The 16,163-nt window shown below is 54.7% G+C and overlaps 1 protein-coding gene across 12 annotated transcripts in view; it reads right to left on the reverse strand.

Annotated features, from left to right (window-relative positions):
- Window positions 1-7,547, reverse strand: part of MVB12B (multivesicular body subunit 12B) — a 70,345-nt gene extending 62,798 nt beyond the window's left edge. For 4 of the 12 annotated variants that reach the window (XM_052814263.1, XM_052814265.1, XM_052814266.1 and 1 more), the window contains exons 1-2: window positions 7,433-7,547; window positions 219-304 (exon numbers count right to left, since the gene is read on the reverse strand). In XM_052814263.1, coding sequence (XP_052670223.1) covers window positions 219-304; window positions 7,433-7,529 — 183 coding nt within the window. In that variant the 5' untranslated portion in view covers window positions 7,530-7,547. Of the gene's footprint in view, window positions 1-218; window positions 3,066-3,650; window positions 4,135-6,782; window positions 6,929-6,982; window positions 7,062-7,224; window positions 7,335-7,432 lie in introns of those variants that run through there. The other 8 variants (XM_052814260.1, XM_052814259.1, XM_052814261.1 and 5 more) reach the window with 8 other exon arrangements.
- Window positions 7,548-16,163: the final 8,616 nt, after the last annotated feature.

The following is a 16,163-nucleotide window of genomic DNA, read 5'->3' on the forward strand; positions in this document are numbered from 1 at the left end:
GGCAGCCAGTTAGGGCAAGTCTTCTCCAGCTTTCAGGCAGGAATGCCCCAGGAAACCGCCCCCCACGCACCCCGAGATAAAAGGGCAGTGCTTTGTGTAAACAAGCGTCACTGCTGAGCAGCCAGACAAGCCGTGAACCAGAGCTACCTAATACAATTCCCTCCTCAGAGCAATTAAATCCCAGCATTTCTAGGCCATGTAGACGGCTGGTTACTTACTGCTTCTAGAAAAGGCAGAGGTGAGTGCTGGTGCCAGCGGGACCTGGGTTTACACTTCACAATGCCCAGTCTGAACAAACATCGTGCTGCAGGCAATAAAAAAGAGCAAGTCTGGGCCCTATGTAAATAATAATAATGTCACATGAACAGCCAGACTACCCGAGGAGTCCAAAACAACAGAAGCTAGTGACCAGTAATGGTGAGAACACTACTGCTGATGAACCAAACCCAGGAGAGCGCTCTGCTTCGGCACCTAGACAAGCATCCAGCACGCAGAGAGCAAAGCAGACACACTTTGCTCCCTACACGGTTTAAGCTTCCAAAGCACGACTAGAAGCGCACCCTGAGCCACAGGGCTCACCCTCCCCTCCTGACGGGCTCCCTGCCCACTCCTCGCCTGCCCTGAGGAGGACCCTGCCACAGTAATGCTGGTGGCACCCGGCACAGCCCAGACAAACCCCGCACCGCTGCCTGCGCTGCTCCACCGGCTCATCCAGATGCCTCGCAGATAATCCAGAACCCATTGCCTAAAACGTGCAGTACTGAGCAAACATAATGTGAATTTAACAATGAACTTACAATCTGTTCTTCATACAGATGCATGTTTTCTGAAACTTTGCCAACTTTTCCAACTCCCAATACTGTGATGACTTGTTACTACACATTGGGAGGAGCTGGGAGATAATGAACGCTGATACGAGCTTCTCTTAGGCCGTTTTGAACTGAAATCCAGGTAAGTGACGATATTCCCCAGCACACTAAGAACACCGCGCAGCAGGTTCCAGCACGGCTGCAGCTGCACTGCGGGGAAGCAGATCCGCTGCTGTGGCGCCTCTGGCCTCCAACAAACCCGTCCTGACGAAGCGCCGGCTTGCTCCGCAGAGGCAGCGGGAGCAGGGGCAGCCGGGATGCCACCGACACCTCACCTCACGGGGGGGGAAGCAGAGGGGCTGTGCCCCCTCCCAGGCCCTGGGAGAGCCCAGGCAGGCAGGGAGCCCCTGGCACTCCCTCTTCTGCGGCAGCGATGGCAGGGACAGGGCTAACGCGGGCCAGGGACCTGCTGCCAAATGCTGCCCAGGCCCCGGCTCACCGCGCTGGGGCCTGCTGCAGGGAGGCCCAGCTGCCCCGGCAGGAACCCGGGCAGCAGCGGGGTCGGCCTGGGATAGGCCGAGGACGGGGCCCTGGTGGTCCCGGCACCACCGCGGGATGGGGGGGGGGTGCCTCTACCCGCAGCGCGGTGCCGCTGGGCAGACCCCCTCAGCCTGACGGCACCCCGTCCTCGGCGGGAGGAAGAAGGGCACCTTTGTCGGAGCCGTTTGCGGTCCCGCTCGGCGCGGCAGGGGGAGGGGAAACGGCATCAATCCTCACTTTGTGCCGGCTCACACAAAGCCCCTCTATGGCGGCGGCAGCGGCTAAGCACAGAGGAGAGGGCTTTCCGCTTCGAGAAGGCGGGAGGCAGAAGCCACAGGGCGAGACGCGAGGCGGCACCGGCGCAGGGCCCGGAGCAGCACCCCATTACGGCGAGGGCTAAGCCGGGCTCCGTGCGCCCGCCACCGCTGCGCAGCGCGCGGTGAGCCTGGCACCTTCCTCTGCCCGGCACTCGCACCGCGGCCCATGCCCGGTGGGGACGGGCAGGCAGAACATCTGCCCAGAAAACGAACCTCCGGGTCTCCGGGCAGCGCGGCGCATCCTGTTCCGCAGTGGGAGGGCTGGGGCGGCTGCGCTCGAAGGCGGCTGGGCCTGCACCCAGCCACCGCAGCACGGCAAGGCTCTGCCACGCCAGGCCAGCTTCCCGCCGTGCGGGTGGCATCAAGGATGCGTCTGGAACAGATATGGAGCAACAGCAAATCGGTTTGCACACTCGGATAAATGTTTTTGTGAACTCTGGGCAGGTCAGAGGGGAGTCTCTGGCTGGGCAATCATACAGACAGTTAGTTACATTGCACTTCTCCCCCAGGGCATCTGCAAAGTTTGGTTTCTTTTCTATCGTGCCTTTGAACTTAAAAATAAAAAACAAACAGTAAAAGAACAGATTAAATTAAGGAGCAGGATTCTATAAATACTCCTATTAGACAGCTTGTTATTTTAATGAAGTTCTCTTTAAACAACGCAAGTTTGACCTATACACCCGCCTAACATCATGGTGGCCTAGAACTCAAACCAGCTGACCAGATGGCCTTTCACCATCCTGCGCTAAGCTGCGTCTGCCGGGCACTGCCGAAGGGCCTGCGCCGCTCCACCCGCTGCAGGGTTATTCTGGGAACAGCCCAAAACAATTCGAAGAACGTTTTTCCCATTAGTTGGGAGCATGCTCCCTGGAGGTCATTCTCAACTGCAGGGCCACATCCAGCCCCCAGCACGCCCAGGCAGCGAAGGGAAGCCGGATGCGAGCCCTGGGGCAGGAAGAAGCTTCAAAACACCATGGGGCCACTCGGACAAAACCAGCGGGGAAAGAATGTGCCTCCACCAGAGAAAGTCCCTGTGCATCCTGCTGGGACCAGTCCCGAGCAACGCACGGCAGAGCGGGGCGGGATGGCTGCAGTACAAGATGCGGAGAACGGGCTCTCGGCACGCAGCCACCATGCTGCTGGCTTTATCCTGAATGCTTCCCGCCCCCTCAAACTGGCCATGCTGGAAGGCAGGAGGCACGGGTATCCCCGGGATCTTGACGTCTGGCTGGAGGAGAGGCCTTCAGGGACTCTGCCAGCCTCTGCCACAGCCTTCTCGCCTTCTGCCCTCAGCCAAGGCCCTGCTTTATCTTCTTTGCCTCCTCCTGCCCAGGGTTTGGGGGACCACTTGCTCTGTGTGGCACCAACCCAGGCCCGGCCCAGTATGGCCAGATGCAGACTGGCCCCATGTCCTGGTTTCAGCTGGGATAGAGTTAACTGTCTTCCTAGTAGCTGGTACAGTGCTATGTTTTGAGTTCAGAGCGAAGAATGTTGATAACACTGATGTTTTCAGTTGTTGCTCAGTAGTGTTTAGACTAATGTCAAGGATTTTTCAGCTTCTCATGCCCAGCCAGTGAGAAAGCTGGAGGGGCACAAGAAGTTGGCACAGGACACAGCCAGGGCACCTGACCCAAACTGGCCAACGGTGTATTCCATACCATGTGACGTCCCATCCAGTACAGAAACGGGGAGGTGGGGGGCAGGGATTCGCCGCTCGGGGGACTGGCTGGGTGTCGGTCGGCGGGTGGTGAGCAATTGCACTGCGTATCATTTGTACATTCCAATCCTTTCATTATTGCTGTTGTCATTTTATTAGTGTTATCATTATCATTATTAGTTTCTTCTTTTCTGTTCTATTAAACCGTTCTTATCTCAACCCACGGGTTTTGCTTCTTCTCCCGATTTTCTCCCCCATCCCACTGGGTGGGGGGGGGAGTGAGTGAGCGGCTGCGTGGTGTTTAGTTGCTGGCTGGGGTTAAACCACGACACCCCAACAGGCACCCCTGCAGGCGCGTGGCACAGACCTTATCCTGCTCCCTCAGCAGGGCAGCAAGGCTCCCTGCTTCAACCCAGCACAGATGGCTCTGCGGGCTGCAGTGCACCGAGGGGGTAGGGGAGAGCAGTGCTGGGGTGCCCTGCAGCAGGCAGGCTCCAGGCATTGCCGCCGACCAGGCTTCCAGAAGTCTTTGCATCAGGGAGTTTGAGGCCAAGGAGCAGAGGGCCTTTCACACAAGCCAGAGCAAGCAGTGTTCTGTCCTGTCCTGCCAGCCCTGACTCCAGAGGCTGCCAGCCCGCAGGGCAAGCCACCAGGTAGAGCAGAAGAGTAGAGAAAGCACGGGCAGCAGGCAGTAACATTTAGTCAGAAAGCCACACACATACAGCCCAGCCAGGGTCTCGGTTTGATCCGTCACCAAGCAACGCTCATCAGTGCTCCGCTCTGGGTCCTCCTGCTGCGAAGTGCCTACTTCCAACACCGGGTCTTCCAACACCTACACACACCGGGTCTGCTCCCTAGATGTGTAACACGGTCCGTATTGCCCTGGCAGCGCCAAGCCCTCTGCTGACTTGGCGGAGCAGCTCAACGTAGCTGCCTCAGCACCCCGAGCCCTGCACCCTGCCGAGACGGCAAAGCTGAGGGCAGCTCATCACCCCAGAGGGAACTGTCTTGCAGCCCATGTCCGCAGTCACACACACCTCCCCTTCTCCCAGCACCCCCAAGACTGTTTACATCCTTTTCACTCACTCTCACCCATTTTCTTGCTAGCTCATCTCCGCTTTTATTAGTTTATCCTAGGCATATTTTTCTGCTGGCTTCACTGTCCGTTTCAAGTATTCCACTGAGGTGACTGACCACACACACCGCTGGACTTTGGCTGGGACACATATATAGAAAAGGAATACGTTTTCAGAAATATGAATTACTGTGAGTTTGTACAGCATTTTTCCCTGTCAGTGTTCCTTTTCAACAAGTTAGGCAAGTTCAAGAGCTGGTGGGTACATGATCAGATCAGGCCTGATGACGTATTTGCTGCAGAAGCATCACGCTGCCAGCAAAGCAGGTCAAGTTCTAAAGTTAAATAGCAAGGGACTTGGAGAGAGAATGGTCTTATTGTTTCTTCCTTCAACTACAAGCCCTGCACTTTTGACACTGACTTGCTCTTCCCACAGGCAGAGAAGTATGAGCTAAGGCAAAACTGGAGAAAAATTATCAACTACCTCACTGAGTTCCTGCACCCTGCAGGAAATAATCCCATCAAACCAAGGCAGACACACTGCTAAAACCCTCACTTGCATGCTCGGGTTATCACTCTATCATTTTGAAAAGGCGGTAGGTAATGCTGGCACAACACGGGTTGCTTAGAAGTCACTCCTCCGCATGCCTGGTCCTCCCACCACATCCAGGAACAGGACACAGCCCCAGCCAATTTTCTATTTCTGTTCACGGAATAGGACATAGTTTCAATCAGAAAAACAGGAGACCGTGGCAGGACACAGGGTCAGGGCCCTGGAGGCCTCCATCACAAGCAGGCAGAATTTCAGTTTCACATTTCGCCCCAAACGAAAGTATGTCTGGAATCACCCCTGCACCCAGGCTCCCATCCTTGAGACAGCTGCCCCGTGTCAGCTGCAAAACCTCTACAGTTTGTGACTGAACTGGATGGAAATGGGAACTTAAGTCACAGAACGAGCAGAATTGAGACCTTGTATTGCTTCACAGCACTTCTAACTACGGACACGCATTGGTGAAGAGTGTCCTATTTCAAACCAAAATAGGTTTCCATACACAGATGCCCTTGCACCAGGGCAGCAAAATTTAAATGACATTCAGTTCAGTTATTTCTATCTTGGCACACGTATGAACAAGTCCCTGGGGGCTACAGGAACCCTTGAGCCCGGGATTCACTTTGTCAGAGCAGCACGCGCTACAAGACTGAAATGTTGTGTGTTTTATTTTGCACCTCCAGAAGCTCAAACTAAGTCTTCATCCCAGTACACTGAGAAAATCTATCGGGTAAGGCCATCCGAGCTAAAAATTACAGGGACGACACCGCCAACCTGCCACACGAGGCACAGACACCATGAAGGTAAACGTTAGCATGTTCTCCCTCAGTTGAAACAAAACACAAGATGGAGAAACCTCAGTTTTAGCCCGATCAGCTGAACTCCTGCTGAAGCCCAGCCTATCTTGTTTCAGCTGAAGGACTCTGCTTGCGTTACCACAACCAAGCTGCGAATGCCTCAGCTCAGAGAAAGCGCAGAAAATACTGAAGCTTGGTGCATCTTCGAGAACCTCTCCAGAAACCACAGTGAAAGCTCGCAAGCCTCGTCAATGCAAGAGGCGAGTACGTAAAACACAGGCAGCTCAGTATCGCTGCTCCGGCCAGCGCTGTAGAGAGAGAGCCCACATTATCACCTCCAGGTACGCAGAAACCTGAGAACAGGTGAGAAAAACGGGCGGTCAAGCAAACCCACGCCGTACAACACTTGCAGCAAAAAGCCACGCGAAACACGGGTTTTTTTGTTATTTCCTCCAACCAGTCGCCAATAAAACCTGCAGCACGCTCTTGAGCGGGCCAAGGTCACCAGGCTCTGCCCCACCGCCGACCACCGAGGCTGCTCCGGCAGCCGGCCGCCAGCCCCAGCAGAGCCCTTCGACCTCACCTGGAGGACAAGAGGGAGCCCAGGCCGGAGCTCGGCCACTCGCACGCCGGGCTGGCAGCGCTGCGAAGGCGCGGTCTCCCGGCGACGCACGGCACCGGCGGGCCCCCGCCCCAGCCCGGGGTGCTGCCGCCGGTCCCTCCACCGCAGCACTCCGGGGGGGCTCTGCCCCGGCCCGCCCCGAGCGGCCGGGGGGGTCCCGGCCTGCCCGCCTCGCCGGCAGCCGCGGCGCCACGGCCGCGCCAGCGCCCCCGGCCGCGGAGGGGCCGGGAGGGGCGGCCGGGCCGGGCCCCCCTCCGCTCTCCGGACCGGCTGCCGCCGCCGGGCCGCCCCGCAGGAGCCCCGAGCGCCCGCCGGGCCCGGCCCCCCCCCCCCCCGCCGCCCCCGCCCGGGAGCTCGGCGGCCGCGGCGGGCCGGGCCGCGCCGAGGGGCCGCGGCGGGTCCGGGGACACTTAACTGTTGCCCGTGCGGCGGGCGGCGGGTCGCGGCTCCCCCGTCGCAGGCAGAAGCAGCTCCTCATCGCCCGGCGGGGCCGGCGCGGCGCGGCCCGGCGGGAGGAGCGGCGGCGGCGGGGGAGCGGCCTGCGGGCCCGGGCGGAGCGGAGCGGGGCGGGGGAGCGGCGGGCAGGCCGCGGCCCGGCCCCGCGCGGAGCCTTACCCGGCGGAGCGCGCCGTGCCGGGCCCCGGGGAGCGGCGGGGCCGGGGCCGCAGCAGCGCAGCACGGCGCAGCTCGGGCTCCCCGCCGCCGCCGCGCAGGCCCCCGCCCCCGCCGCTCCGCGCCCACCCGCGGCCGGACCGCGGCGCGCAGGGCCCAGAGCCCGCCCCGGTCCGGCCCCCGCACCGCCGGCACCGCGACCCCCTCGGGGCCGCCCCGTCCCGTCCCACGGGGCGCTCACTCACCGTGGCGACCGCGCAGCGCTGCCTCCCGCCGCCCGGCCGCGGCCCAAAGCGAAACCGGCCCCGCAGGCCGGGACGGCACTCGGCTGTCCTGCCCCTGCCCCACCCACGGCAGGGCAGGGGGGAGCGCCCCGGGCCTCCGCCACCCCCCGCAGCCGTCCCCCCCCCAGCATCCCCGGGCGGCGGGGCTCTGCCCGCCGCCACGTCCCACCCTGGGTTCTAGCAAAGGCAGGACTCGGGGCCCAGGGGCCGGCTCCCGCCAGCCCCCACGCCGCAAAAAGCGAGGCTTCACGGAGAAAACGGTTCATCTGCTGAGCCCCGCTTGGGTGGAAACTTCTCAACAGCTTCTCCTGGCTGGAGGTCTGCCCCAGCCGCAGGCTGTGGTCCTTGAGCCTTTGGAAGATGGGTGATGCTGGGTGGGAAAAGAGCTGAATAACTGGAATTTGGTCAATGGAACCTCAGCCTTCCTTCTGAAACAGAGGGCATCTAGGAGATGGGCAGCTGCTGCTGCGGTCTGCTGAAGGGCAAACTAGTTTTCTTCTTCTTGAGAAAACGGCTGCTGCGGTTGGGGGATAAGCCATTTTGGAAGCTACCTTGACTTCAGTAAGATGCTTGATGCTCTCTCTCACCATGGCCTGAAAAACAAACTAAGCAAACGTGGTCCAGAGAGGTCAGGGTTTGCCAGGCTGGTTGGGTAACCAGAAGCCACTTAGGGGTCCACTGGCAGCATGGAAGACATCCTGACCTGAGGCTCTCCAGAGGTCTGGTTCTGCTCAATGTTATCGTATGCCAGTGATGAAATTGAGAACATGCTTATTAAATTAGCAGATTATGCACATCACAGCATAACCTGGAAGAGTAGCATAGCCTGTAGCCCTAATCGTATGAACTAATCCTGCAGCTGTCCTGCATTTGGTTTTGAGCACCTTACCTCAAGGAAGGTCATCAATGATAATCTGGAGAGCAGCAGTGTTGGTGTAGGGGTTGACATCAATGGCCTTTGATGCAAGACTGACAGAGTCAGAACTGCAAATCTAAAGAAAAAATCCTGGGGTGAAGAATGAAATAAAGGAGAGAGGAAAACATGTTAATTTGTAGGTGAATTAAAGAGGAGGGCAGTAACCTGTTCTCCTGCCCTTTGAGGCTAGACTAATAAGCGATGGGTGTGAAGTGCAGCAAGAGATTCTGCAAAGGTATGGTGAAAAACTTAAAATAGCAAAGACAGTGAAACACAGATGGAACAGTTTTTGTCACTGATCTAGTTGAAAGTCCTCCTAAAAGCGCTTACCAGATGTTACTCAGTCATTCCCTTGGGGCAGGGACCAGGCAAGATGGTCTCCTGGGTCCTTTCTAGAGCTGGTTTCCACCAACTATTTTCCGTGACATGCTGCCTATTCAGAGCCATGGTTTCCTTTGTGCTGGAAACGTGGCCTCTGTGACTTATAAGAGGAGAAAGACCTCACTCAGACGATGTCACCCAAATTTCCTCCCACTTGTCCTCTTTTGACCTGACAAAATTAGGTACCATCTGAAGGAGTGGCACCTTTAATGGAGGGTCCATCTGTATTGTTACAGGGCGATTCCTTGTTTGACATTCTGCCTTTAACTACACCGCTAATTCCCTGTTTTTTTCCCCTCTCCCATTCTCTTTTTGCTCAGATTTGCTCATCGTTTGAGGAGCTCCATGCAGCCTGTTCTTTTCCCACCTGGGTAACTGTTTGCTTCTTCCATCCTGTTTGGACCCTCTGCCTATGTACATACCTTTAGCCAGGCTGAACTGAGCAGAAGCGGTTGGCAAAACAGCCCTTCTCTTTTCTTCCACGGGTGTCTCCAGGTGATTTTTGCACCTATCTGGCTCTCATTGAGGTAGGTAGGAGCTCGGGTCACCAAGAGTTTCCCACAGGCCCAGCTGTGGCTGGTCTGCAGCTGTTGAGGTGCCTGCAGAGCTGGGTACAACTGACAACCAGGGGAGTTCCTGGGTTTGATCCTCAGGGTTGTTCCAGCTCCTCGTGCTTCATCCTGGTGTGGTCAGACTTACTACCAAGAGAAACACTATGACCTTTGATTAGTTAGTGTTTGAGAGGCTTGTCTGGATAGCAACATACACTTCAGTGGTTTTGGATTCCTGTCTGTAAAGCAAAGTGTTCTGCAACAGCAGAATCCTGATGTCCCACTTACTCCCTGGATACAATCCTGGACTGGGACCAAACTTTCCTTCTCTCCTGGCTGGTGCTTCTCTCCAGAAAAGAGATATTTCAGATTGGTGCTTGCTGAACCATGGTAATAACTGGGTATTCTTGACTATGGCTCTACTCCCTCACTGTTCAACCAAGGCTTTCTGGCTTCTACTGCATATAGCCCTGATGGCTGGTAGTGGCTTCTGGGTCCAAAGATTAAAAAAATATATATTTTTTGAGCGATAAGGAATACAATGCATTTTTTTTGATTTGGAGAGTAATTTAGAGAGAAGGAAAGATGATGCCTGGTGGAAATGAGAAATATATGTCCCATACATAATATATGCCCCAAATGCCCTATTACAAATACAGCAAGATTTCCTGAACTGGAGAAGTTGTTACACATTACAGTGTGCTAATGCTCCCCCATGGAGATGCTGATACTGAGAGAGTCTTTAGTGTAATAATATTAAAAATCCTAGAGTTTCAATAAGATCCTCCCTGCTATGATGGCGGTAGGAAATGAATTGATTCCAAAGGAAGACTCTAATTGCTGCTTAGTATCCACGAAATATTCTAAGATTCACTGCAAACATATATCCCAACGTATCTGTGGCATGATCTGCAGTAACATTTCTTCCAAAGAGACAGTCACTTTCCAGCACAGCTTAGCTGCTGCTTCAGTTTTACCCTTGGAGAAGCTGCCCAAAGGGAGCGCTGCCCTGCCCGAGGAGCAAACACCTCTGCTGCAGCTGGGCAGGCCTGCACGGCTCAGGGCGAGCTCTTGGCACTTCTGCCTATGGAGACCTTTAAACCTCGGCAGCGCTTGGAGGCTGGGGAAAGGCACCATTGTGCTCTTTCACAGAGCATAAGCACAGGCTCTGAATCAGCAAATACTTGCACACTTGGTATTAGGTACATGAATAACTATACTGGAGTTGGTTAATCTACCAGTGTAAAGTTACTCAAAAGCATAAGTATTTGCAAGTATAATGTTTTCCTCTGAATATTTTACATAAATCTTTTTCAAAATGCATTTATTTACTTCTGTTTGTTCAGAGCGTGTCTTTTCTCACGAGTTCTGCAGTCATGTACATGCTGTCCAGTTCATACCAGTGTCTTGTTTTCAGGACACTGAATGGGAGGAATTTGACTCAGTCTTGGCTACAATGCTAGAGCTGTGGCTGAACGAACACGGCTCACTCGCCCTTGAGTGGATGGACGCCAGAATTTGCATCCTGCAGAACATCGTTCCAAATAAACGTGCGTGCTAGCCAGGTTTGTCAGCAGTGCAGGATGTGCTCTGTTTGTCTTACCCCACTCCGTTTCACCGCAGTAGCACCGCTTTCCTAGAAGGGTGGCGATTGCTGGTGCCACTCCTCAGGGCTCAATGCTGGGGACGGCACTGCTTTGCATCTCACAGCGGGTTGCCGGCAGCACTTGTGGAAGTGACAAAGGTGCCTGGGGAAGCCATTCCCACAGCTGCTCTGGAGGAAGGCCAGCACTGTGGCTGGCAAGCTCATCCCCTCCTGTGCTGGCCACAGCGAGGTCCTGCCTGCTGCACCTGCAGCTTATGCTCTGCATGGGGAGATCTTGTGTGGAAGGTGCTTCCAGCCCAAGAGCACCTCAGGGAAGCAGATAAATCTGCTCCTAGGTGAGAGGCTGGACTGAGATAAGAGATTGCAGTTGAGCCCCAGCACCCTCTTTACATTTCAAGCATATTTTAACAGTAAAATCTGTCTGTTCCCAGACAACACCTCAGAACAGCATAGCACAGGTTTCTATGCTTCCAGCAGAGAACAGACAAAATACAGAGAGTCCTCATTTATTATAAGCAAAATTTGTGCTGAACTGCAGTCTGCGATGCACCGCTCCCAGCTCGCTCAGTAAGGCACAGCATAGGTATTGGGTGCTGTGCTGGTGCCAGGATGGGAATGCACAGCTCTGCAGGCTATCGCAGGGGGCACTGGCCCAGCTCAGCTTCACATGCTGCTCCTGAGGGGGAGCAGGAACTCCTGGCAAGGGCTGCTCCGGCTTCACCATCAAAAAGGATCCCAGTCTGCAGGGGGAAACACTATGGCGACCTGTAAAGGATCCTGCATCCTCATCCTGACTGTAAGCTCAGGCCCTTTTGTTTGTTTAAAATCCTTTATGCTGCAGGAATTCATCTTTCTCTGTAGCCACATTTAGTGTAGCAGTGAAATACAGCTGCATGTACCATTTTTTTTATGCCTGCCTTTAGAGAAAAATCAGCCCAGAGTTTAATTTCGTTCTGGAGCTGCCGCAGGTTGAGGCTCAGCTGCTGCCTGGTTTTAAGGTTTCTTGGAGGTAGGTTTAACCTGCTGCCTCTAACTTAATGCACAAAAATGTCTCTTTGCAGCTACAACTTCCCTTTTACATTTCTATTTTAAATCTTGATTATCCTAAAAGGAATGAGAGGGTCCTCCTATCTCCTTTAATTCAGGTACCTCTGTAAGTGGGAAAGGTGTGGCTGTCCACGTACATCTATCCCCAGTCGCTAAGGCATCTTGAACGACAGCAGCTGATGGGGAGAATGAAGGAAGTGCGCAGCTGCCAACCAAGTCCAGCCTGAGAAAGCTCTGGGTGGTTTTGTCTCTAATGATACCTAGGCAAGGTTTGCCAGAAACCCTAAGAGTTACTGAACCTGCATCCTCCTGTCCTCAGTGATACCCAGAGCCTAGGGCACGGCACTGCCCTAGCAGAAGATCAACGACAGTAGAGCTAAACCTCCACTTTTTCAACAGTGGCAAGTTCTTAACTAAAGCAAACAAGCCACTCCAAAGGTTTTTAAAGACCTGCAAACTCTGCAGTAGGCATATGCTTTCTACTGGGACATGTGGGGGTTGCTTTTGAATAAAGAGATCCCAAAGCATTTCAGGTAGCGACATGATCCTGAGAAGACATGCCAGGATATTTCAGGAGCATACTGTAGTCAGAAACCCCTAGACCACCCACCACGTTTCACAGCATTTTTGCATTTCATTTTACTTTGAGTTTAATCTTTTGTTCTTGTTCAACAAGGCTGTGTAATATTTCCTGCAGGGAAAATAGCTCACTATTTTACTACTGCAGTCCTCCTCATTTTTGGCTGGCTGTCTGATGCACCTCAGTGCGCATTACTGCTGGCAGGCCAGGCTGCAGCCCAAGCTGAGCTCCTCACCAGCCAGACCAGGCATACCACGGCCAGGCAGATAGTCCAGCAGCCCTCACCTCTGAGCTGTGCTTTTGGTTCCTTGCCACAGTGGCACTGACACTTTCCTCCGTCCCCCTCGGTTTGGTCTGGCCATGACACCAAGGAAGCGTGCGACTCAAGCCAAGGTTAAAAGACATCAGTTCTGAATTTAAGCTGAAGAGTGAAACGGCACACAGCATCACCACATCTTTGGTTTTGGGGCAAAGCACACAAATCTCAAGTGGCAGCCCAGAGGCCTGAGCCCACGGCTGGCAGCACAGCTTCTAGCTCTGCTACCCACCCCACAGCAAGCCTCTCCCCACACCGGCTCACCCTCCCATCCAACCGCAGCCGTGGCAGCCTGCAGCTGTGCTGTGTGACCCCAGGATGGGGTGGAAAATGATTTTTAGAAGTGCCAAATGTCTGTGCGAGTACATGGCTTGCAGACACCTTCAGCGAGTGCAGGATTGCAGTATGCACAGGTTCTTTACAGCACAAAGAAGCATCAGCAGCGCTCGGCCCACTATTTATATATTATGGATCATAATATTTAAGTGGCCTGGCTATAACCCTGTAACTAGTTTTCCTTGACAGAATGAGTATTGCTCAGCACATACTAACAGCTGTCTGTAAAACACATTTATGAATTGTTCATAAATTTCCCAACAGTGGCAAACCCTGCGTTGAGGCCCCCGTGCTGCTCCCGGAGCCCTCGCACAGGCGGGTGCCGCCTGTCCCCCTCCTGCCACCGAGGGCGATGCTGGCACTGGCTGCACCCCAGGGGCAAGGAGCCCAGGCTGGCCCCTGGGGACCAGGAGTGGTGGGTGGGTGCTGAGGGAGCCTGGGGCAGGGTCTCTCCCACCAGACACTGAGCACTCTTGGGCAGACCCCTTGCCTGGGGAAGGCTGGGAACCAGCCTTCTCCGAGAGGGCTCATCCAGCCAAGATATCAGCACAGAGAATAAACAGCCAAGCTTGCCGAGTGGTGTGTCAGCATCCATGTTTCTGTTCTGACTTCTGTCCTACCTGGTGGACAAGGTGCCCCCGGGAGCAGGAGCACCACCTTGGACCTCAAGGGTGGGTAGATCTCCAGCAGAATGGAAATAGCAGGTTTGATCCCTTGTGCTTGTGTTGCACCTCCTGCCACAGCTATCACCGAGTCCCAAGGAGATGCTGCAGCTCATGCAGGAGCCCACATACAAAAGGAAAAAGGGAAACGCTGTATTTAGTGTTATCAGCTCCTCACTTAGCCCCAGGTCAGCAAAGCACTAAAATGAGCATTCAGTCTCAAGCACGTGCTTAACCAGCTCCTGAATTAGAGGAATGGTTGCGGGGTCAGTGACTCAACGGCAGCCCCAAAGGAACGAGCCTGCATGTCTGCTTGTTGCAGTCAGACAGCCCCAAGAGCCCCAGACAGGAGTGCTGAAGCCATCGCCACATCCCTGCTTTGGCAGGCTCCTGCAAAGAGGGCAAGCCCCTCTCTGGGGCACACACAGCTGCGGGGCTGAACACACTTGGATGATGCCCAAGTGGATATTAGCAGATGAAAAACTGAACATGAGCCAGCAATATGTGCTTGCAGCCCAGAAAGCCAATCACATTCTGGGCTGCATCAAAAGAAGCATGGCCAGCAGGTCAAGGGAGGTGATTCTGCCCCTCTACTCTGCTCTGGTGAGACCCCACCTGCAGTACTGCGTCCGGCTCTGGGGCCCCCAACATAAGACATGGACCTGCTTAAGCAGGTCCCAAGGAGGGCCATGAAGATGATCAGGGGGCTGGAGTACCTCTCCTGTGAGGACAGGCTGAGACAGTCAGGGTTGTTCAGCCTGGAGAAGAGAAGGCTCCAGGGAGACCTTATAGCGGCCTTCCAGTACCTAAAGGGGGGCTACAGGAAAGATGGGGAGGGAATTTTTACAAGGGCATGTAGCGATAGGACAAGGGGTAAGGGCTTTAAACTGAAAGAGGGTAGATGTAGATTAGATGTAAGGAAGAAGTTCTTCCTGGTGAGGGTGGTGAGGCACTGGAACATGTTGCCCGGAGAAGTTGTGGATGCCCCGTCCCTGGAAGCGTTCAAGGCCAGGTCAGATGGGGCTTGGAGCAACCTGGTCTAGTGGAAGGTGTCCCTGCCCAGGGCAGGGGGCTTGGAACGAGGTGATCTTTAAGGTCCCTTCCAACCCAAACCATTCTAGGATTCTACACCTGCACCCTCACCACAGGTGGATGGGTTCAGACCCTGGCAGGCATCTGGCAGAGGCGAGCAGGGTACTGGGGCTGGCTGTGCACAGCAGAGTCCTGGGCTGCCAGCTCTGACTCCTCTCCCTAACAACAGGACCATCAGACACCTCAAAACACATTTGCTGTGGAGGCAGGGGAGGCACTTACCCGTTTGCACAGGTCAGTCTCCTGCTGGTGCCTGCAAGCACATTTCCAGGACCTTGCACGGGAACCAGCTCTGGCTGGCAGCCGACTTCCTCCATTCCTGCCACACACATGTTTAGGAAAATGTTGTTTGCAAGTGCATTCCCTTCCTGGAGCATCACACTCACAGGACATGAGTGAGCAATGCCTGGAAAGTTACCAAAATAACCTTTGCAGAAAATTGCTCTGAACCGTTGTTTCAGGGATCCACTCTGGAACAGATAAAGTGATCTGGAAAAGGCACTATTTCTTGATTTATTTCCCATTTACTTTCCTATCCCATAGTTGTTACTAAATAGCATTGATGCTGTATAGGTAAGTCCTCACATCTGTATTACAGTCCCTGTTTCAGTTATGATATACAGAACACCAATACACAACACCACTGCTAGTGATAACTGTGATTTACGTAGCACCCAGCAACTGCTCTGGCCAGGGCAGGCATTCAGCCCTATCCTCCGTGAAGAGGTTCAAGGCATTCCTCATCTGAAGAGATGGTCCAGGAGAGCAGGGACTCCACCAGCACCCTCCCATGACAAGGAAACCAGGGCCCAAAGCATCCTGTGACCTGCCTGGGTCACAGGGAGCCACTGGCCCAAGGTGCACAGGGCACTGGCACCATTTAATGGCACAAGGCTGAAATGTGGATTTGTGAGCCCCGTTTCGAGGCCCTGCAGCCAGGACCAGCCCTGTTTGTTCTTCAGAGACACCCCAGGACTGAGGTACAACTGCTGTTCCACACAAATGGAGGGCAGAAAAGACTCCATGTGGCTTAATTACCAAGGAGAGCCACACATCCAGATTCTCAGATTATGAGTAATAGCTACAGTGAGATGGAAACCTTTGCTTGAATAATTTTGAATTATGAACACAACGGGGGAAATAATGTTTTCTTTGCAGACCTCCTCTGATGAAATGCTGCTGCTTGGCTTGCTTTCTCACTCAGGGTGGGCACTGTCCCACAGTGCTGTCCCACCAGTGCTGCCCCAGGCCCGTGCCATCCGCTGCTGCTGGTGGGGCAGAGGGAGCTGGGCTGAGCAGCGCACTGCTTACCGCTTTGCCGAGGCCTTCCCTGCAGATAGGCGCAGGGAAAAAATCCATGGATGGTGGCTATCAGGGCTGCAAAGCTGCTGTCCCAGTAGCATGCTGGCAGCA

The sequence above is a fragment of the Harpia harpyja genome, chromosome 19 (genome assembly GCF_026419915.1).
Source record: "Harpia harpyja isolate bHarHar1 chromosome 19, bHarHar1 primary haplotype, whole genome shotgun sequence".
NCBI lineage: Eukaryota > Metazoa > Chordata > Aves > Accipitriformes > Accipitridae > Harpia > Harpia harpyja.